Genomic DNA, 24,819 nt, shown 5'->3' with positions numbered 1-24,819 from the left:
GGGAGAGGGCTGATGCCATTCAACTTCAGTTTCAGAAGTGATGTTCTTCGATGTTTTCGTACCCCTGTCGAAATTTGTATTCCAGAAAGCTAAATGTGATTTTTAGCACGATTCAGGTTACAGTAAGTCTACCTCAGGCACGTTTAAATTCACTCGTAGCTTCGTACAACCTGCACAGATTTTCAAAGAAACGATTTTTTCCAGATTTCCGACCATTTTTTTCAATTTTCAAATTCTATAGCTTCAAATTTCGGTCAAAAATGAAAAAAATCTAAATTTCACCAAATTGAGCTAAAAAGCTGAAATTAGGTATGTATTCTATTTTTGATCTACCGAATCGATTAGAAACTGCTCTCAATCGTTTTAAGCAATTTTAAAGCCTCCAGCAGATTTTTGAAAGTTGATATTTCCAAAAAATTTCAGAAACCAATTTTGGAAAAAATGGAGTGTAATGGGTGAAATTGGTCACTGAAAAGCACAATCGCGATAGTTGATTTGGACAGTTTTTATAGCACTTTTTGAAAAGTTGGAATTTCCCAAATGTTATACAAGGTGTCCAACAAAATTTAAAAATGATAAAGCAGGACTTTTGGCAGAATGTTTTTCAAACACTTTACGACTTCTTTATTTTTATTTTGCGGGGGGGGAGGGTGTCAATATTTTACACGTCAATTTTTCGCTTTTGTTATATTTTTGGGCACTCTTAAGGTTTTTTTTTCGGTGGGATGAAGATGTCGAAATTTGCTTCACCATTTCAATTTTATATTGGCGAGGCATTCTGCAAACGCTTCAGGACTTGGGGGGAGGAGGGGTTGAGGAGAGGTCAAAATTTTACAAATAAATATTTTACTTTTCCAGTGTTATGACTGAGGTATTACAATATTTTTTCAGGAGGGAGGGAGGCAAGAGTTATCAATATTTTTACTGACAAAATTTTTCATTTTTCAATTTGTTTTGAGCGTTTTTTTTTAATAAAAGTATCATCATAGGCGCATTTTTCACATAATTGTTCGTTCTGGAAAAATGCAAATTAATGCCTCTATCAAAAATTAGGTATGTAGGTACATAACATAGTACATACTTTAAAAAGCGAAGCATAACATTTTTGGAAAAATTTTGGTTCAGAATATATAAAAATAACAAAAAAGATTTTTAGCATAATATTTTTTCACCTGTTTAAAGACTATTTCTATACAGATTTTTTCATCAGTCAGGAGGGAACAACAACAATTTTTTCTTCAAAATTTCAAGTCTGATCTTGAGAAAAGCGTAACATTTTGATAGAAAGTATTGAAAGCAAGACAATTATTGGACTAGCAGCACACTGTTAGGCACCCTGAAATATGACTGGAAGCTCTACAACGGCTTGAAACCACCTCCAATTGACTAAGTATGTTGAAATTGAGATAAAAAAGTAAATTTCAACTTTCCAACTTCACTGGGTACAATTTTGAGAAAAATGTCAACTTTCAAAACTCTACTGGAGGCTTCAGAATTGCTTAAAACGAATTGAAGTTGTCTCTAATCGATTCAGAAGGTCGAAAATAGAGAACATGCCAAATTCCAGCTTTCTAGGTCAATGTAGTAAAATTACGATTTTATCACATTTTTGACCCAAATTTGATTTTTAAAAATTCATCGAAAAATTTACTTCAGCTTCTGAAACTTTGACTGGTGGTTATTTATTTACCGTTTTAAAAAATGTTGGGTTACCTAACCTCACCAAATTGGTGTCCATGTGTGAGAGCAGAGTTACTCTCCGATGTTTACCTTACACGACTTTTCAAATTTCTGGATAAAAAATCTAAATTTCAGGCCAAAAAAACGACCCAATTCAGCAAATTGGGAGCAGAGAAATGATTGTGAAAATGCCCTTCGAGTATAAAATATAAACGGAGGGGGGGGGTGTCCATTTCAAACCTTCAAGGAATATAACGGTTGTGAAAGCATTCTCAATCAAAGTTTATTACATAATTTGGATTTTGAAGTAAAAATTGTTGAATTTTTTGGAATTTTCATAATTTTTCCAGAATGAGCAAAATTTACTGACTTTTCCTGGCTAATTTTCCAAAAAAATGGGCATTTTTATAAATCAATAATTTTCAAAACAGGATCTCATAACTTATGAAAAAAAGACAGAATGCCACAATTTTGACTAAAATTAAAAAAAAATTAAATGAGAAATCACATTGATTTTCAGTTATTTGGGGGCTCTGAATTCCAACATTGGCATATTTTTTTGATGTAACCAGAACCTGGTCTGATCCCCGTCACCTTTGAAGTGCCCTTAAAGGAACGGACACGTGAGTTTTTTGAAGGGTCAAAATAAAAGTAGAAAAGTGTAAAAAGTCAAACGAGAAAAAAAGAGTTACAAAAGAGTTGGTACTTTTTTTGAAGAAGGGTTTGAACTCAGTCAACTTTTTTTTTCAAAGTCTGTCCAACCTGGCCAAGTTCATCCTGATTAAAATCCCGAATACTTGAAAATGAGCTTTTCGAAAAAGCAGAATTTTCCAATATTCACTTCTTACATTTTCTGGATAAAACCACCAAGTGTCTTTCAAGACACCCTTTACCCCATTTAAAAACAAAGTTCAAAAAATGACGAAAAAGTGATGTGAAATGTCGATTTCTAATGATTCCAGATCGCTGAGTTCGAATATTTATTCATTTTTCAGATTTAACGCCCCGATCTCTCTCTAGTCACTCACTTTTATCAAAATGGCAGGCTAGGACGACAGTGGGTGAGTAGGTCTCGGTACTAAAAGTTCAGATACACGGTTTCTCAGAATATAATTTTATAGCTATGTAAATTTACTAGAATGTAAAACTAGTGCTTCGAGTATCAATCGAAAAGTATTCACCTCATTTCCGGATCGCCTGGGTGACCATACACAACAAATAAACCGATATAACTATACACATCAACTATAGACACAACATCAAGACCCGACTAAATACGATTCAACATTGAATTTTCGGTCAAATTTCACGTAAGCGAGCATCTCAACACACTACATTCTCGTCAAAATACGAATAAACTCGCAGGGACTTTAAAAAAAGAAAAAATTTACACGACAGTAAGTACTTTCCGATCAAATACCAGCACGACAATATCTATAAATTCGTGACCGACAATATTATCGTTTAGTTATGTTTCGATATATAATATTGTCATCAGTCGGCGCATTAATACTTACTATAAAGCCTTCTATTGATTTTTTTCAATCGAGTGTTTTCCAGCTAAATAATTCAATCAGATAATACAGTCATCGCAAAATCACTATCATTATAGGTAAAATTTTTCAACTATTAGAGGTATCGATTCGAATTTCCCATACATGTGCCCAAGTTCAGTAGCAAGTACACGAGTATAGATACGTACATTCGGCATACTCGACCAGATCGCGAGGACATACCGTTAATTCCCTCTATTTCAAGGTCGAATGACAGATACGAGTACGCCAAGGTATATACAGAAATCGTACCTACCATTAATCTAAATCCATTAGTAAATTCTCTCAAAATTAAAATTACAAAAAGCTATAGCTCGAGTTGTGGCGTGGTTGAAATGAAACCTCGTTCATGTGTAGGATGAGACTATAAACTCTCCGAGAGCTGGTCGCATAACAAGGGTGTGTTTTAATATTTTTTCCGGTTGCTTGTACATATAACTTTATCACTTTTTTCTCATTTTTTTTACCGTACAGTTACTCTTATTTATTATTCCATTTACGTCGTCTTCTTTAAATACACGTTTTCTTCGCCCTTTTTTCATCCACATCCATTTAATAGGAAAATGAACCTAAACCATAATACCGGGCTCATTATTTATTATACATCTTCGTGATACATCCATCAACGCGAGCTGCAAAAAAAAATCACCAAATCCACCTAGAAAATCCCTCTTCGAATACCGAATTAGAAACGTAACGCGGAGACATACTCGGTACGTTACGAACGATATAAATTCACAAATCCAAATCGAGGTGCAGTTTTAACCTTCAAATTTGTACTTCCTATTTTCCGGGTGCGGCATCGGATCATTAATTGAATCAAGAAAGCGGATCTGGGTACTCGAGATCATAGGCCCGGTTCATCCTCAGCAACGTAAACGAGCTTCGATGAAATTTTTCATCACGTAGGTATCGATGCTATCTCTCGACTCTCGCGGGCTAATTGTTGACAATTTCTACTCGATGTCGAATTAGCTTCGTACATCGAACGTATAATTATTACATCGACAGTAATATACCTCCAACTATCTACGCGAGTGTATCGTATAATACGATAGCTGAGCGAGCCTCTTCGTCTCTCTCTCAGAGTCACTCATCCCACATACGCCAATTAATTCTTCAAAGCCACCGAAAATCTTGACTCATAATTTTTTGTTTTCGGTGAATTGCGGGCGAGCACGCGGTCGCGTTGCTGCTTTTTTTTCAACGCCTAGGTCAGCACGAACACGATGAGAATTTCCGAGCGTCTTTCCAAGTATAGGATTTGAATGGGTCTTCGAGTAGGCAGATCCGCAAGTACCTGCCGCAATTGTCGCGGAAAATATCCTATGCAAGCGTAGACGACGATCAATTATCTCAATGAGTGTATTTTTCTCCATCACTCGCGACTCGCGTACCGAATCCTGATACATTTTAAAAACTCCCTTGAAAAATATCTGCATTATCTGTTGGACAGGGGAGCCAGAGGAGGGTAAAAGTAACGACATTGACGTCACGTAAAATATACACGGCGGACCAGTATCTACTCGTATCTACAGTACTAGCGGGTTCGCCTCCACAACTGGCGAGTATCTCCTTTTAAGGAATCTTTTATAAACAAGCGTACAACTGCCGCCTGACCATCGTCGTATTAACCTTCTTAATATTTCATATAACAAGTTGCAATGTGTATAAAATACACCGAGAGAGACCCTGCTCTTCCTACCCCATCCAGTTATCTCCTTTGCTCTCGTATCTCGCGGTATATCTTCGTCTTTCTCCGGTTTCGCGACATCGTCGACATAAAGCGCGTGCGCTTCGCTTTTATGGACGGAAAAAAAAACAAAAATGAGAAAAATTATCATAATATTTTGATTTTACGCCTCACCGTTGCGGAATTTCAGACTACCATTGAATAGGTTATAATAAAAGCGAAAAATATAATAATTGCGGCCGTTAGTTACGTAATAACTTCTGCCTTGACCATTTTACATTGTACGAGTATTTGAGTACCTGGTCTATGTACCTACAATACTAGACCAGCGAGCAACACGAATATCTCGACTATCATCGATTTTTTTCTCGCCTTGTGTAATTAACGTTCGAAGAAAATTATTCACTTCGTGAACGATAAATTTTCAGCTGAAATTGCCCTCGTAAAAACGCGTTCGAATTACACTCTTTTTTCCAGACTGCAAAATAGCTTAATACACATCTCGTATACGAGTATGTGGCATACCCTACACAAAAGTCATATCGTAAACTATTATTTCATTCGCTAACACCATATTCTCTCTCGAACGGTTTTCTTCGTCTGACTCGACGTCGACGTCGTCGTAGACACACCGGAACTTTTTTTTCACTTCTTCCTGATTCTTCTCTTGGAACGTATAGCCTATAAAATTGACTCCTTGAAAGTTGCATTATATGACTCTACTTAGGTAAAGTACGGCTTGGAAAATATCGTAAAAACCGCCCCAAGCAATAAAATTATCCCTCTTGAGACACCGCAACTTACGTATATCTGCACAGTTACTTTGCCTTTGCTACAGTTGCTAATATTTACGTCAAACAGCTGCGTGCAAAAACGCATGGTGTATTACATTAAAAATTAGCAATGCTTACTGTAAAACTGCTGCACAAGCAAAGGGTTATTTTTCAGTACTGCTAAAAGGATAATAAGTCTTACGAAGATGTAAATTAGAGGTATGTTTCGTAAAATGGAAAATATTCTCAACTAGCTAGCTTTTAGGGTCTAAATCGAAATTGCTATAATACTTACTAGATACCTATGAAGATTACTTGTAAAATTTAAAATTAATGAACAAGTTAGAGTTGAACAAATCTACCAAAGAAAAAATTGAACTGGGTCAATTTTTCAGGAAAATTACTCTTGTTTTGTTAGATGAAAAATACAATCACATCAAATAACAGATAAAGTAACTCACAAAGTAGAAGTCCAGATTATCCTGTCCTGACATCATTTTCTGGTTAAAATAACTTTTCGCGCACTTTTTCTCGAAAAATTTGAAAATTAAAATCATCAATTTAAATTTACCACTTTAGCCGCGAAAAAATGAGACTATTTGTGAAATAGTAAGTATTGTGAAATAAAATAGCCAAGAACGCGAGTACTGCTTAGAAGGCGGGGCACAAAGAAAAACTGCTATCTGGAGAAAGTTCCTTTTACCATATTTTTGAAAATGACACCTACCCGGGTTAGAGAAGTACTTATATGTAACCACCCTCATTTTGGAGGATGAGACAAGTCAAGCCAACACAGGTTGTTGTTGACTTCCTTTGTTGATGAAGTTAGACAAACGATATTGAGTAGTTACAATAAAAATTGGGGACAATAGATAAGGAGAATTACAAAGTGCATAAATGTGACCAACTATCTGAAAGTAGTACAGTTCAGTTCAGTCACTTCTGCATTGTAAACATTTTTAAAATTAAGATTGAAGGTTTCTAGTTTTGAGAAATTTGTTTTCCAATTTAGAATTTTGATGTAAGTACAAAAAATGTGTGCCACTGAAAGCAAAAATGGAGTGAGTAGATATTACAGAAAACAAAACTGGTCTTGAGGGAATTTTTTTTTATTTTGGTTAAAAAATACTGTTGCTAAAAAAAAAATGTTATTTTAGGCAATAATATAGTGAACACCTCATTTTACGTTTCATTTTTTTAATTTGGGAACATTATTTTGGTTTAGGATTTTTAAAAATGCCAAGTGGCTTTCTAGAAACATTTGTTTCAAAACATTCAGGTCTCTTCTGTCTACCTCTAAGAGTTGATATCCTCTAGCAACAGGTAGTCAGAAGAGACTTAGGGAGTATTCTTGTAACTTGTAACAAAGGATATTCAGTAGAGCTTTTGACTCCTCTCCTTTGGTACAAGCCTACTTGAATTAGGGACATTTTAGTGCAGGGTACTTTCACACATTATATTTTGACACTCCTCTAAAAAAAATCTAGAATGATTGCAATTATCACACAAGTCGCAAAAAAAATTACAAGGAAAAACAATAACAGAAATGATTTGTTTTTTTAAAAAAATGAGAAAGTGAACAGAAGACAAGGAGAAATACTTAATACTGACCTGGGGGGATTTTGTTTCCAAAGTTTTAGTCTGGTTAGTTCAACAGGTTTAAAACCAAGGTGGAGATACCAGTTTTGAAAAAAAAAAACTAAACAAAGATGAACAATGACCTTTGCTTAGAGTCAGGTGACTTGACTATCTATTTGACAATAACATTCCATAATACCTAAAAACAAGGGAGGTTATAGACATTTCTCTAACCTCAGTGGGTCTCAATTACAAAAATATTGTTAAAGGAACTTTCTCCAGTCAGCAGTTTTTTTTCACGCCTCGCCTTCCAAGTATGTATCACTCGAGTTCTTGGCTATTTTATTTTACAGTACTGTTTCACAATCAGTTTTGAATGTGTGTTACTTTGTTAAGGTCTCATTTTTTCACAGCTTTTATGGATGAATTTAAATCGTGTGTGATCGGTGGTCGCATTCAAAATTTTCATTTGTATTTTATTTAAGCATTGCACAGTGTCCAAAGTGTTTATGTGTTGTGCCATCATTGTGGAATTCCAGAAAATTATACCAGGTTGTTCAACGTGTATGCAGAAGAAATAATGAGGGAACCGTGAATCAAATAAATGGGATTCAAGATCAACGGCAAGAGAATAAACAAAATAAGCTACGCAGATGACAAAGTGATCTTTGCTGGGACAGAAGTGCAGATGCAGAAGATGATCGACCAAATTAACACTGCAGGATTAAAATACTGAATGAAAATAAACACAGCCAAGACGAAGGTGATGAGATGCACAAAAGGAGATGATAAAGAAGTCAAAATCAACATTGGAACACAAGAAATTGAAAAAGTAAACCAATCCAGATACCTTGGAGCGCTGATAAACAACGATAGTAGAGATCATAAAGAAATTGAATCACGGATTGGAATTGCAAAAACCACTTTCAACAACCTTGCCAATGTGCTGGGAAATCGAACAATGAGTATTACGTCTGAGGAAGAGAATTATGCAATGCTACGTATGGACCATTCAGAAGTATTCCAGTGAAACATGGACCATGAGTGCAGAATGCAAGAAGAAAATATCAGCTTTTGAGATGTGATGCTATCGAAGGCTACTATACAGATCTCATGGAAGGACTTCATTACCAACAAGGAAGTATTAGCAAGAATAGGAGAGGAGCGGAAAGTTGTCGTTGAAGATATCAAAAACAGAAAGCTAATGTATTTAGCTCATAAAATACAAGAAAACGGTGTTTTCATGATAGCAGTACAGGAGAAAATCCAAGGAAGAACGACGAGAGGGAGGAAATGATCAGAGCTGTTAACAACAAACTCACTGGCCAACTCTCGCTGTAAGACCCTGAAAGAAACATTCAGATACGCTAGAAACCGGCTGATATAGATGGAAATATATGCCAAGGAGTGCGACTACAACGGTGATATCAGGACAATAGGCTTTATATTCGGTGAGTTATTTCATCTCTTTATTTAATGCAATTGTATTTTTTATCTAACAAAAAGGAGTGATTTTTCAATTATTTTGAAATGCCATGAATCCATACAGGTTTTTTGAGGGGGTATCACAATTCTGTGTTTGGAAAATTTACAGGGTTAAAATGTTGAAAATTGGAGTTGAAAAAGTTTGCAGTAAATTTTCATAAAATTCTCGTCACTCCAACTTCAAAGATGGACGGACTGTACACCCTAGCGAACATCTGAAGACAGTACTCAGAAAGAGAATTAAATTCTCTACAATTTTGTTCATGTGAAATTTTTTGCTACACACTGTGTTTTTGAGCTACACGTCTTTGAAGTTGGAACGAGAATTTTATGAAAATTTACTGCAAAATTGTTTCACTCCAATTTTCAAGTTCAACTTTTTTTACTCAAACTTCAAAGGCTTACACTTTTGAAACCAAGGGTCCTGCGAAAATTTCAAATTCACAAAATTGTAGAAAATTTAATTCTCTTTATATGTAAGGTCATTAGATTTTGATAGGATGTATGGTCTGTCCAGTATAAATGCAGAAAACTAAAGCACTAAAAATTCTCTCACATTTACTTCAAAGAGCTTTTGGACATTTTTTTTTTGGTTCAAACACATTAAAAGTTCTTGAAGGATAGGGCTTTCACACACAATAGGGTTAACATTTTTCTCAAAATTGTTAATGGTATCATTGTAGCAAGCTTTTTAAAAACTGTGTAACATCGCAATTTTTCTGCTCGGACAAGTAATTCGCACGCTAGTGTACCTACATAAGTATGTAAGTATTAGTGCTTTGTAGATCTGTTTCCTATTTTATAAGCGTTCTTTTAAACTTTGATTTATTTTTTTTACAGGTAACAAAAACTGAAGCAGTTAGTGATGTGGTTTCAAAGAAAAATGGCCCAAAAAAATGAAGATATTCTACATAAAGAAATATGTGACCTTCCTGTAAGCATGCAAGAGAGTGTTCTTGCATGCTTCAAATCTAGGAAACACATCGATCCTCGAGGCGGAACATATAACTAGAAGTATTCTTTTGTTTATAAAAGATAACTCAAATTACGACTACATGAGAAGACACGGAATTTTAGCACTGCCATGTCAAAGTATGATTTGAAGGTATGTAGGTACAGTCTACTTGATAAAAATTTCTGATGCTAAAGTGAAAGAATAATTCATGTTATTGTTTCATGCAGATATGTACCTCCAGAATTTGAAGGCTCATTATGGTTGTGACCAGAACATTTTCAAATTGCTCAAAGATAAAGGCGTCAGCAGGGAGATGCAAGACAAAGGAGGTACTTATATTACACTTCAGTGATTCTTAATTTTCTTAATTTTTCAATTTCAGTGCTTTTCATTTTTGTTCTATAGGTGTTATTTTACTGGATGAATTGAAAATTACACCATTTGCCAAGTTGGATACCCAAAATTTGGAAATTAATGGTTTTTCTGACCTTGGTAAGTACACTCCTGGTCCTGAACACCATAAGAACATGTTGGGTAATCATGGTTTAGTACTATTGTACATATCAACCATTTAGAGTTAACTGGATGCAGCCACTCAGTGCTTTTCTGAGCAGAAATGCCGCACCAGGGAATGTATTATCTCAACTCATATTGGAGGATACTTTGTTGCTGGCGAATAGCGGATTTTTTGTTGATGGGATTGTTTCGGATGGCGCCAATTGGAATCGCTCAATGTGGCGTCAATATGGCTGAAATGACAAGAACCCAAGATGTGTCCACCATTGCAGTGATGATCGTTTAAATTTTAATCTACCTAGTAAATTCTGTTAAGAAACTTGGAGAAGAGGCTGATTCAGTGATTCTAGTATTCTTTTTAGTACTAATATTATTAATTTTATGAAGTATACAAAGTACTGGTGTCTGTATTTTTGGCACCTGAAAAATTGTTTTTCTGTACAACACCTTGATGTTTATAAAAAGAACGTTGAAAAAGATTAATTCAGGCCAGAAAAAAAAACAGAATAATGGAGAAAAAAACAAAAGATTTGCAAATCAACTCCAAAGAATTGTGTTCTAGATTCAGTTTTCCAAAGAAAATCTCAAAAAAGCTCTCTGAATTCAAAATGAGAAAATTTTTACAAGTTTACTTTTTCTAATTTTTGTTCAATTTTATTGTTTTTAGACGCCGGATGTAAAAATGGACTCGAAGTTTTGGGAAAATTTAATAGCTATTGAAGAAAAGAAACCAAAATATTCCTTGAGATCACACAAGTTGAATGGTCACCACTTGAATCCAGAGCATTACAAAAAAATGCCACGTTGTGTTAGCTTATCAAGTAAGGAAAAAATGGAAGATTAAATTCACCTTGATTCTGTAATATGTATGTTCCTGATGTGTTACAGTATTTGTTCCTGTACAAGAATTAGGTACATAGTTGGGGAAAAAATTGAGAGAAAGAGAAAGACAGAGAAATAATGAAGGAATATTGCATTATATGCGGCATATGTAGAGGTCAGCGCCACCACTGATGATTTTCCAGCGGTGTGAAGCACTCAATTCAAAAAAAAAATACGACTGTTGTCCACTTTTTTTTTGAATTTTTGCTACAACGCCACCTTGCTGGTGCACCGATTCGCACCACCACTGCTGTTTTTCTGCCAGCGCATATCTGTAGGCATATGTAATGTTTTCTTTGTAGTGATAAATTTGTGCATTGCAGTTCTTTGGTTATGATGATGCGACGGAGATGGAGAAATTATCACAAGATGGCAAAACAGAATTTCCAGGATGTGAGCCTGTAGTAAAATTCATAAAAAGGGTGAATAATTTACTCACAGCTATGAGTTCGTTGAGTCCAGAAGGTGCATTATGGCCTGAATCTACAGAATTGAAAGTAAGTTGAAGAAAATACTTCCATTTGCAATAAAAAATTATTGAAAACAATTTCATCAAAACCCTATTTTCATTTTCAGAGTATTTCAGATTCCCTCGAGTACTTAAATAACTGGGAGGAGCTAGCTGGCGCAAAAAAGTGATTACCAATTCGGCCTTGGTTGGACTGAAAGCTACCTGTAGGGTTGCGTTGAATTTTTTGAGTATTTGACCACAAAATGTAAATATAAATATGTTATGACTGGTCGGCTAAATCAAAATAATCTCGAGGTACTTTTAATTTCAAACTTTCTTCTTCAATTTAATTTTCTATTTGTTAGCTTAATGTGTGATTTCCTGTTACAGAAATTTTTTGGAATGGTTCGATCGCATTGAGGCAGTCATGATCATCCAAACTCACTCATTTTCTAGTGCAGCTTTGGCACAGATGGCCTGTGTTACAGAAAACGGCATATTAGAAACCGTCACAGATGGGATACTGACTGACACAGTAAGTACTTCAACTTGTAAATAATTCAACCTGGAAGGAGATTAACTCATCGTATTGTGCATTTTTTTTTATCACAGTAGGATTGTATTTCATCTTAAAAGATGTGAACAAAGAACACAGTAAAAAAACAAAAAAGAAAAGAAAAGAATCTAAACTTTAAATTTCATGACTTTTACCATGTTTTAATTGTTTTATATTTTTAATACTGTTTAGGGTTCCCCAACCCCTGCCTCAGGAAACCCTATTACAATCACTAAGGAGAATTCTTCAGTGCACCATGTTATTTAGAAATGTATCTTAGGAGTTGGGTATTACACATAAGACACCTTTGTACTTGCCAAGTCACTTTCAGTTTCTTCAATCTACAACAACGCACTCTAGCATGTGAATTACCTTCATTTTTTTCTATTGGTGGAATTATTTCATTCATTATTTTTATTGGCCAAAGTTTTTTTTTCATTTCTCATATCATTGAAAATGGCCATGTTTGGCATGTTTTGTGTTTTGTTTTACAATTTACAATGGTGATAATAATTTTGAAAATCAGAGCAGAGGATACAGTACCTTTCATTATTTTGTATTTTCAATTAATGTTTAGCTTTTTCACATTATTCAACGCTGCCCTCCTATTACTGGAATCAGTCGGTGGGACTGATGTAATGTATTAAGTATAAGTTTTTTGATTCCAGTTGTTATTCACTAATGTAATGTACGTAATGTAAATTGCTTATGCATGCACATCACATAGCAGCGAATAATTTGGATTAGAAAAGGCCTAAAGTAAGTGTAGCACAACGTAGTAAGTTTCTTATTTGTATATTTTGTTGACTGAGTGGAACATCTGATTTGATAAATGGTGTAGTAGTGGTGGTGAATTTCATGGAAGATGTAAAACTTGAATTTACTATCTTCCAACAAATTACTACTACAAAAAAGCATCATAGTTTAGTCTAATCTGGAAAATGGTATACTTAAACAAACATATGTTATTCAATATGTAATATCATTCTTGTGTTTACAGCAAGTCCCCAGACTGACTCATGTCCATTGAAATTTTATTGTTCTTTTAATAATGGAAGAATAACACCGCAATCATGTCGTATCAAGCCGAAAGTATCGTGATCCTTCTATGGGATTCAAACAAGGTAAATACTTAGTTTTAAATTACATTTTTAGCATTTTTCTTCACTGTGTTACTCACATGTCTTATGCTCTGTGCAGGTGATCGAAATGAATTTCAATGAATTACCCTCCAATGTAAAGGATTAAAGGATACAATTGAAATTTTAAGCCCAGGAACATCATCTGGCGCAGACTTACTTTGCTTGATGAGTACACGTACACGTATCACTTTTCTCACTTGTGATGCCTTTTTTCAATCTAGGTGTCAATGGTGATTCAGTCGAAAATAATGTCGCAGTTCAAAAAGTAACACACCTGTTTGGTAAGTAACTTTTTTTCCCACTTTACCCTGCAAGTAATTATCAAGCTTTTAAGCCATTTTTTTTTTCATTTTATAATGGCTTCAGATGGAACAGAGAATTTAGAAATCGGTGATTGGGTATTGGTTTTACTCTTCATTTATTGTTATTTTGTTGAGTTTTTCAGTTGAGGAACCAGGAACGTAATTATTTAAAGTTAGAACAACTGTTGGCGCTAATGGGTGGACAAAGGAATCCATGAGAAATGCATTCAAAGCCGTTAGAATAGATAAGATTAAAATCAGAGAAGCTGCTCGTAAATTTGACATTCCCTATGCAACAGTTCGAAAACATCTAATTAAGGACTCTACTGATAAGGTAAATACAATTCGAAAATATTCATCATACTTTTTACGTAGTACATAAATTTAATCTTCATAAAATATGCTATGTGATAGAATCTTGGACGATTCAGACCGATTTTCATGGAAGAACATGAACAGTCTATTGTGGATTACATCAGAAAAGCAGACGAAGTATTTTATGGCCTTGAAAAAGAAACGTTGGCTGAGTTGGCATTCCAATTTGCCGAGAAAAATAACATTCCGCACACGTTCAAAGGAAACACAGCTGGTGAAGAATGGATTAATAATTTTTGTGATAGAAATTCATTGGTGGTATTACGAGCACCTGAAGCAACATCCATAGCGACAGCCAAAGGGTTCAATAGACCTCAAGTCCAGAATTTTTTCAAGAATTTAAAAACTGAAATGGATAAACATGAGTTCGATAGCAGTAGGATATTCAACGTAGACAAAACTGGTATGTCTTATTTGTTTTCTTCCTAAATGAGCACATTTTTTTTGAAAATTAATAACGAATGTATTTTTTACTGCAGGGATTAGGACCTGTGGAACAAAACCTCTGGAAGTTTTCAGTATCCGAGGAAAAAAGCAAAAAGGGACACTAGTCACAGCAGTATGCTGCGCATCAGCTGCCGGAAATTTCATTCCACCGGCATTGATTTTTCCGAGGCAGATATTATATAATACAAATTGGCCCCTAAATGGAAGCAAGATCCGCTGAATCTTGCTTCAACTCCGAGTCGCACGTCCACGTCGTGGGGGCTGGCAGGCGCCGGGTTTCCTAAAAAAAAAGGGATCCGGCGTGCTAACGCGACAGGGGGGCGTGAAGGCACGCTTCTTTATTTTAAGTTAGTTTACTAGCTTAGGTAGGTAGTTTTAGATGGGTTTGTTGGACTGCGGTGGCAGTTACACGCTTTCTGGTAGCAATTTCAGCCGAGATTACTTGGTGGGAGATGTGCCATTGTGGGTGGACGTGGCGGGGTACTGTGACCACAACGGTCTTTAGGGTCTCCTGGCTCCCTGTTCCTGTCGGGAAAATATTCCTGTAGTGGGAATCACTTTTCCTGATTGTTGGCGGACAGAGAAGGCTTTTGGTGCTGCACTGCTTTGTTGCGTTTGCTTGCGGTGACATGTTGAGCTCTGGGTATGATTTGCTGTCGTTGGTGCTCGGAGGTTGTGTTCCGGTCGACCACAGCCTCGATAGCTCATTAGGTTAACTATATTTACTTAGAGTTAGTAGATTAGGATGTATAGATAATATTAATTATCGTAAGTACATCAAGACCGAAGGAGCCCGGCCCTTCCCTCCCCTCCCCTCCTGCCCGGTCGCGCGCGCGGCCCTCCCTTCCCTCCCGGCCCCGGCCCCCGAATGGGAACAGGTTCATTACCTGCTCCAACTCCTAGTCGCACGTCCACGCCGTGGGGGCTGGAAACTTGTCAAACTTGTACACTCATGAAGTGGCAAGTTTGACATGCTAACGCGACAGGGGGATGCGTTTAACACACTTTTCAATTGCTGTATAAAATAGTAAAAACTGTATCATGTTTCATGTTTGTTTTCCTCTTACTCAAACTCTTCTTCTTAATTTATGTTTTGTTTCATGTTTCCTTCTTATAGCATGCTAGAATCTATGACTAATATTAATAATTCAATAACTTGTGATCAATTTTCAATCTCACACATCTCTCATTCAAGCTGTGTTTCTTCTTCACTAGTATCGTAACTTTTTTCGGAAATTTGGTGATCTGCTCCATGAGTTACCTATTATGAAAATTCAAGTTATTAAAAATTTTAAATTCTAAGGCCAAATCTAAAATTTTTTTCAAATTTTGAAGTGAGTTTTGGCACTTTTTGCACAGCAGTAACCAAACAGAGAACCTGATTTTTTTTTTAAATCGTTACTTTTCTGTCATTTTCTTGCAAAAATTTGCAAAAACTTCTAAAATGGAGCCCCCCACCCCCGCTTAACTGATACAGATGAAAAATTTAGCCGAAATAAAAAAAAGTTCTGCATTATTGTGCGAGAAAAATGAAAATGTTTTGCTCCAAATTGTTTTCAAAAAAATGAAGAAGGGGTGGCGGTCTCAAAAATTACTTGGAATATAAAATGTTGATATGTAATAACCAGGGCTCGGATATTCTTTCCCTAAAAAACCCAAAATATGCGCTTAAATATTCCCTAAAAAATGGCAAAATATGCTCTAAAAAGTAAAAATATTCTCTAACGATACGGGCATTGTTTTACAGGAAACATTAATTCCTATACGATTTTACTAATATTGTTGCGAACAGAAATTCAAAACTGAGCATTTTAAAATTACAAAAAGGTAAATTCTAATTCCATTATTAAAGGAATAAAAAACAAATAAAATGAACAAAAAAAATAAGTAGGTACAAGAGAGCTACTGCAAGTTTCACAATTTTTTCGGGGAAAAAATGAAGAATAGCCAATTGCAAAAATTTGAAATTGATCAGAATATTCCCTAAAAACTGCTAAAAATGTAAAATATGCTCTAAAAACACAAAATATTCCCTAAAAAATGCCAAAATATGCTTTTATATGCTTTTATGGTGAAATATGCCAAAATATGCTCTGACGAATTAGGTTCGTTTTACTTGAAATTTCATGAATCGTGGAGATAATTGAAAAATTCCCTATCCTCTATGCATACAAAAAATATGCTCCAGCATAAAAATCCGAGCCCTGGTAATAACCAACCAACTATTGGTTATTGAACGACGCTGATTTCACTTCCACTAACCATTCAAATCAAGAAGGAGGAGGTACAAAATTCAAAAAAAATTAAAATACAATATTATGACGAGTATCGAATTTCAAGCTTTTGAGAACGCTGATTTCAATTTAATTGTTCATTTGTCAAAAAGATCAAAAATGAACCCCTTAAAATGGGAAGAGGGGTATGAAATTCAACAAACTTAATAAATACAAACATAACCATGATACACAGATTGTATTTTAGAATTTTCAATTTTCTTCCTTCGTTGGAACCCTTTTTGGGATTTTTGGTGTCAAATAGTCCTCAAAAATAAATTCTGCATTCTCAAAAATCCTTTTTATACACCAATATTGAGTTTTTAGAAAATTGTCGGTTTCGTACCTCCCCTTTGGAGCTCATTTTGGGCTTTGGGGTCTAGAGGTAATTAAAAAGTGTGAAATCGGCACTCCTCTCGTAACCAGAGTTTGGGTTTTTTACACGCAGAACTTTGGATTCGTTCGACCCAGTTTTCCAACAATTTACTGAATTATTGATTCTGAGATTTTTACTATGTGTGAAATCGTGAAAACATGATTTTAACGTCTTTTCGAAGAGTTAAATCTCAGAATTTGACCCAAAATAGCCCAATTTTGAAAGTTACTGGAAAATATCAGATTTATGAGTGTATTGTGTTTTCAGATTTATTACATACCATTGAAATTTAGTTTTGATTCAGAGAAAAATTCAAAAAGAAGAAGTAGATTTTAAATTCGGTAATAATCATGATTAAATATTGGCCCCTAAATGGAAGCAAGATCCGCTGGATCTTGCTTCAACTCCGAGTCGCACGTCCACGTCGTGGGGGCTGGCAGGCGCCGGGTTTCCTAAAAAAAAGGGATCCGGCGTGCTAACGCGACAGGGGGGCGTGAAGGCACGCTTCTTTATTTTAAGTTAGTTTACTAGCTTAGGTAGGTAGTTTTAGATGGGTTTGTTGGACTGCGGTGGCAGTTACACGCTTTCTGGTAGCAATTTCAGCCGAGATTACTTGGTGGGAGATGTGCCATTGTGGGTGGACGTGGCGGGGTACTGTGACCACAACGGTCTTTAGGGTCTCCTGGCTCCCTGTTCCTGTCGGGAAAATATTCCTGTAGTGGGAATCACTTTTCCTGATTGTTGGCGGACAGAGAAGGCTCTTGGTGTTGCACTGCTTTGTTGCGTTTGCTTGCGGTGACATGTTGAGCTCTGGGTATGATTTGCTGTCGTTGGTGCTCGGGGGTTGTGTTCCTGTCGACCACAGCCTCGATAGCTCATTAGGTTAACTATATTTACTTAGAGTTAGTAGATTAGGATGTATAGATAATATTAATTATCGTAAGTACATCAAGACCGAAGGAGGAATGCAGTGGTGGTCCCAGCCCGGCCCTTCCCTTCCCTCCCCTCTTGCCCGGCCCTTCCCTTTTGCCCGGTCGCGCGCGCGGCCCTCCCTTCCCTCCCGGCCCCGGCCCCCGAATGGGAACAGGTTCATTACCTGCTCCAACTCCTAGTCGCACGTCCACGCCGTGGGGGCTGGAAACTTGTCAAACTTGTACACTCATGAAGTGGCAAGTTTGACATGCTAACGCGACAGGGGGATGTGTTTAACACACTTTTCAATTGCTCTATAAAATAGTAAAAACTGTATCTTGTTTCATGTTTGTTTACTCTTCTTCTTAATTTATGTTTTGTTTCATGTTTCCTACTTATAGCATGCTCTTATCTATGACTAATATTAATAATTCAATAACTCGAAATCAGGCATCCCAACGATAACTTTGACTGAAAATTTGTCAACAGAAATAGGGAAAAAATACCCATTTTGCTAATTAATATCAATTCATAAGATTTTCAACAATTTTCACTTTCTGTTTTGAATTTTTGGGGGCGCAAATGTGATTTTTTTCCAACTTCAAATGAAGAAGAAAATTGGCCCGAGTGAAGCAATGGCGAAGTTTTTGGAAATTTGATTTCACAAGACTTGATAATGAGACTGTGAAAAAAAAAGAGGAAAGGCCCGAGCGAAGCGAGGGCAAAAACTTTGGAAAATTCGTATTTTGAGAGAACTATGAAAAACAATGTTTTTTAATGCAAGGAGTTCGTTTTTTGGTTTTTAAAATTACCGTGAAAAATTGGAAAAAAAAGTAACCTCCTGTTGAAAATAGGAACAAAAGTAACCAAGGCTGAAAAAAGTAAACTAATTGAGATGCCTGCGAAATAGATTTACCCTTTTCTAGTTTACTAGGATACGGCTGAAACAAAATCAAGCTGAAGAGTTGACTTTGGTAAGACAAAAGAGTATGCAAACGCTCGTTTCAAAGTTCAAGGTGGAAATGTTTTTAAATTTCAAAGGAAATTGAAAAAATTGTTTTGCATTTCTTTTACTTTTTCAAATTCATTTTCAGTATGTATGTATGTATGTACTTTCTGACAAGTTATAGCTGGTCCTTTTAATTATAAGAACGAGAACTGGATCTAATTTCCAATGTATTAGATGTGATCAATTTTCAATCTCACACATCTCTCATTCAAGCTGTGTTTTTTCTTCACTAGTATCGTTACTTTTTTCGAAAATTTGATGATCTGCTCCATGAGTTATTATGAAAATTCAAGTTATTAAAAATTTTTAATTCTAAAATTTTTTTCAAATTTTGAAGTGAATTTTGGCACTTTTTTCACAGCAGTAACCAAACAGAGAACCTGATTTTTTTTTTTAAATCGCTACTTTTTTGTCATTTTCTTGCAAAAATTTGCTAAAACCTCTAAAATGGAGCCCCCACCCCCGCCAAACTGATACAGATGAAAAATGTAGCCGAAAGAAAAAAAAGTTCTGCATTATTGTGCGAGAAAACTGAAAATGTTTTGCTCCAAATTGTTTTCAAAAAAATGAAGCGGGGGTGGCGGTCTCAAAGATTACTTGGAAACGTAAAATGTTGATAATGACCGTCCAACTATTGGTTATTGAACGACGCTGATTTCACTGGAGGTACAAAATTCAAAAAAAAATTAAAATACTCGTACAATATTATGAGAATTTCAAGCTTTTGAGAACGCTGATTTCAATTTAATTGTTCATTTGCCAAAAAGATCAAAAATGACCCCCTTAAAGTGGGAAGAGGGGTATGAATCCTTCGTTGGAACCCATTTTGGAATTTTTGGTGTCAAATAGTCCTCAAAAATAAATTCTGCATTCTCAAAAATCCTTTTTATACACCAATATTGAGTTTTCAGAAAATTGTCGGTTTCGTTACCTCCCCTTTGGAGCTCATTTTGGGCTTTGGGGTCTTGAGGTAATTAAAAAGTGTGAAATCGGCACTCCTCTCGTAACCAGAGTTTGGGTTTTTTACACGCAGAACTTTGGATTCGTTCGACCCAGTTTTCCAACTGGATTATTGATTCTGAGATTTTTAATATGTATGTGTGAAATCGTGAAAACATGATTTTAACGTCTTTTCGAAGAGTTAAATCTCAGAATTTGACCCAAAATAGCTCAATTTTGAAAGTTACTGGAAAAATCATTCGAAAAATTATCGAGCACTATTTATTTGAAAAACTATGCATAAACGCCTTTTTTAGGGGTGCCTAAAAAGGGGGCTCTAAAAAAAGGGTTCAAAATTACGAATATACATGGATCTTAATTCAACTTTTTTATCTAAATAATCGAATATATACCTGAAAACGTTACTTTTGGCGCAAATCGCAAGTTTCTAGTTTTCCAGGGGTTCCCAAAATATCGAAATTACGAAAAATTGGAAAATTGGATTTTTGAGTACCAGCGAACATTTTTATTGAGCTCAAAATTTGGAAGGATGGAGGTCTTTCAGATACTAATAAACTATAGAAAGCTTTTTAGCGAGGTTCAAAGGGGTATGATCAAAATGGTGGTTCCAAAATTTTCAAAAATTGAAACCCCCCCCCCCGAGGGTCGAAAGTAAGAAAATCACCTCACATAACGTCTATCTGATTCAAAAAGATATTTTACGCTAAAAAAGTTTTTGAAAATAATACTCAGTGGTTCCTAAAATTATTTTCTTATTCGCAACTTTAGGAACCCCTGGAGCCCAAAAATGGTCAGTTTGGGTCAACTAACCACGGATTCGTATTTCGGACATTTATTACAACATTTTTAGAATTGTCGAGTTAAAAACTAGATGGGGCCAAAAAATGGCCTTATCTCGCAACTCCTCCTTTGTTTTTTTTTCTAAATTTTTTTCAGTAATCATGCATGATAAAAGCAAATACCTCAAAATCTGAGCCCATTTTCGGATTTAAATGTACACTTGAAATTCGTAAAAGAGCCAAAATGCAAACTTTAAACCAGGGTTGTGCCGTAGAATACACCATGTAGAATACATGGGCATTCTACGCGTAAAATAGCGTGTGTAGAATAGCCTGAAACACATGTAGAATGCGTAGAATGCGTAGAATGCGTAGAATACGACGTAGAATAAATGTGCAGATTATTTTTATTTTTTCGAAATACTCATATTTTTTTCATTTTTTACATAATTTAATTCAATGCTGGTATGTAACAAAATGAAATGGTAATAGTAATGTTAAAAAAACAAAATAAGAGTAACAATAAGCTAAAAAAAAAAACGAAATAGTAACAGTAAGGTAAAGAACAAGAACAAAATAGTAACCAGCAACGTATTTCAAATCACCTGCTTTTCCTGTAGTTTTTATAATTTTGAAATTAAGCTCACCTAACACAGCTTCATTCGGCTTCGGAATTATGATTACTAGTCTTATTACTTTTTCTGTTCAGTTCGTATAGGTACCTATAAGTCAATTGAATTCTTTTCTCAAATCAAATTCTCAATTGTTACAATCAATTTATATAATTAAAAAGAAGAAAACCCAAATTCATATTTCAAATTTCATTTCCTGAACAAAAAAGTTGAACTTTCATTTTTCAAAAGTGCATTTTTGGTAAATAAACAATTTTTTGGCTTTCAGATGGGTGATTTTGCTGCATTCCACGCATTCTACGCGCATTCTACACATTCTACGCGCATTCTATGCATTCTACGCATTTTACGCATTCTACGTCAAATTTTACGTATTCTACACCAAAATGTAGAATAGGCTATTCTACGCGTAGATGCCCAACCCTGCTTTAAACGTTTCGATTCGAAATTCCATCCAACTGGTTATTTTCACGAAGCCAAAAAATACCACAGAAACTGCCCACCTTTCGCGACCCCAGACTGAACCCAGTTCCGCGATCCGGAACCCAACCAAACGCCAGCGCCTGCGTCAACCACCCTCTCAAATCACTCTCGCCATTGTACCCACATAAGCGTGAAAGTTCCATCGCATAATTCAAGCATAACCTGCACCTTGTGCATGGAATCATTGCGCGCAACCATTCGTAGTAGTTACACATCCAATTTCGCATACTTCTCTCATCATAGCATGAACATCGAACATTGTCGAAGGCAGAGATACGAGGCGGTCTTGGTGCGGCGGATGCTCAACACGAAAATACATTATTCTATAAATAATTACGATTTTTATACGAAAGAAAGTGCGAATAAATTGGCAGCACTGTAGCGATGCTTCCGCGTTACACATACACGTTGGTTTATTGCGGTAAAAAAAAAAGTGCATAAGTGGAAAAAATCCATTACCTTAGCCGCCAGACGTTCTACCAGGTACGAGGAAACACTCCCAAAGCTTCCACAGACTTTACCCCTTCCTCACCCGTCTCTCCTAATACACAATACACGCGAAATTCCCAATCCTAAGGGACATACACGAGTAATGAATAATAAACCACTCGCTATTTTTCGACTCGTATTTACGCGACATTTGATCAGACTGGACGACTTAATCGCCTTTAATATTCGATACCATTTTATAGGCTTCTTTTGCCTCGATATAAAATTGGCTTCGTCGAAGGGTACGTGTATTAAAATGTTTACCCGTCTTCGTCTCCATGGTCACCCTTTCGTATATTTCCAAAGTCCACCATAAAAATAAATATCGAAACCTATTCGACGGCGCGTGCTAGTTTCCTTGGATTTTTTTTTTTACTTCGGTTAATTATAATCGTCATTCTTTGATAGTTACATTCCCGATGTACCTATTTTCGTGTCTTCTGTTCTTTGCTATCATTCTCTTTCGCTCGTGAAGTAAATACAACACTACCAAATCGTGTACGCCAGACCACCAATTATTCCTTGAGATACCTACGCTCCTTCTTCATAGCTGGATGGAGGAAACCTGCGTCGACGTGTTATGCATTCGTGGTTACCAACTTGGTCATTTAGTTTAATATTGTTAATCGCATTCATCATTTGGTCGCACGAAACCGCACCGCAACTCGTAAAAAATCAACCAGGAGAAAGGTATCTCTATCGTGTTGTACAATACGTTACATTTGTTGTTGTATACCACGAGAAATATTCTCCCATACCTTCCAGATACCTCTATTGTCTATAATCTCGATTTATATAGACTAAACCGAGCGAATCTGAATTATCAACAAATTATTTCACCGGCCATTCGGGTTAATAGACTCGAATACTTTAGAGCCGAATAAACGAACGATAACGAAGGTGTAGGTAAACATGACTTATCTCAATACTTTATCTATTGCAAACAACTCGGATATTCTCGTAAAATTTTTCAATTTTATTCGAAGGTGAGAAGAATATTAATTACTTCCTGTTGAATTTTTTCCAAAAATTGGCAAATTATGTACGTCTTTTCTTTCTTGACCTTTCGAGTAATCAGGAAATTTTTCCAATCCATCTTCTTCGTAATTTATTACGTATTCCATAATTCGAACAGTATCCCAGTATCTTTTTTCAATTTTCTTGAACATGAAAAAGAACATCGTACTCAACGTGTCATCAAATTGAGTAATTTAGCAAGAAAATGCAAACAACCAGTCTTGAAAAATTACCATTCGTATAACAATACGACAATGGTGTAATACAAGAAGCCAATTGTTTATTTAACGAATTACTCAAACTTGACAAAATGAGCTGTTGACGTTACGATGATTACTGCAAACGAATCATCGAACACTTTCCGCGAAATTTCCACCAATTCTCCTTTCGTCATATCTGATCGAAACGCTGGTTACATCCTGCTCGCAGTTAATGAAGCGCCGCTGATGCTATGTTTCCAATGATAGTATAATATACTTCACGAATCCATCAATTACTCTCTTATCTCAGACTGAAGCTGGGTACGTTGATTTGAGATAACACTTCGTGATTCTGCCAGACGAGGAGTAGGTAGAGTACCGAAGAACTGGATAATTTTGCGGAAAATATTCGCAATAACGGATCAACTCGACGAATACAGATGTGTGATGTGTGTATGGGTAACCTTTTGGAACGTAAACAAAGAAATATGCATTTTTCAAGTGTTCGATATGTATCAACACACACATCTTTCATCGAATAACAATCGACGTAAGAAATATGCAAACAACCGAACTATACAGAATGAGATTAGAACTCTTTCATCCAAGACAACACACAATCAATTTAACCGGTACGAACGATGTGTTACGTAAACGAATACGAGAGCATCGACGATATCGAGGGATATCTCCAAATGACGTGTTATTCGAAAGAGATGAATTGACTATGTTTCTGCGATATCTGCTTATACTCATTCGACTAAATCAATTCGAATTACACGAGATAGAGATATTTTAAGTATGACATAGGTATATTTAATAGAAAAATCAATCAACATACCATCTGTCCTTTTGATATCGACGGTGATTCCCGACTTGATGGCTTGAAATTCGTCTTCCATGGTTTATATCGATACACGAACAACGTTGGAATTAACTTTTATTCGAAATTTCGAATTTTAATTAAGAAAAACCGTTAAACGTTATCAGATTAAAATTTCAACAATTTGGCCTAGGCAATCATTAAAAACGGCTCTTATCATATTAACGCGAACTATTACCGATTCTTAAATTGAATTTAAAAACTAAGTAACATTTAACACGTAATATTGGAAAACTATTTTCACAAATTCACATTTGAGTGAAAATAAATTAAAATTTCACGGACTTTTTAAGTTTTCACATTGTCGATACAAAGAACAACTGTTTGAAAATGAAATCTGTAAACTGTAAAATAAACGGTTGACAGCACAGAGGAAAAGTTTTAGAAGATAATGTATAAAATGTATCGTGTGATCTGT

General features: G+C 35.7%; 1 protein-coding gene across 1 annotated transcript in view; it reads right to left on the bottom strand.

Moving 5' to 3' along the window:
- Positions 1-24,734, bottom strand: part of Klp10A (kinesin-like protein 10A) — a 71,375-nt gene extending 46,641 nt beyond the window's left edge. The window contains exon 1 of the mRNA XM_065359748.1: positions 24,360-24,734. Within this exon, the coding sequence (XP_065215820.1) occupies positions 24,360-24,420 (61 nt within the window). The 5' untranslated portion in view covers positions 24,421-24,734. The remainder of the gene's footprint in view (positions 1-24,359) is intronic.
- Positions 24,735-24,819: the final 85 nt, after the last annotated feature.

This window comes from Planococcus citri, chromosome 4 (genome assembly GCF_950023065.1).
Source record: "Planococcus citri chromosome 4, ihPlaCitr1.1, whole genome shotgun sequence".
Classification (NCBI taxonomy): domain Eukaryota; kingdom Metazoa; phylum Arthropoda; class Insecta; order Hemiptera; family Pseudococcidae; genus Planococcus; species Planococcus citri.
This window is presented reverse-complemented; position numbering and strand designations above follow the sequence as displayed.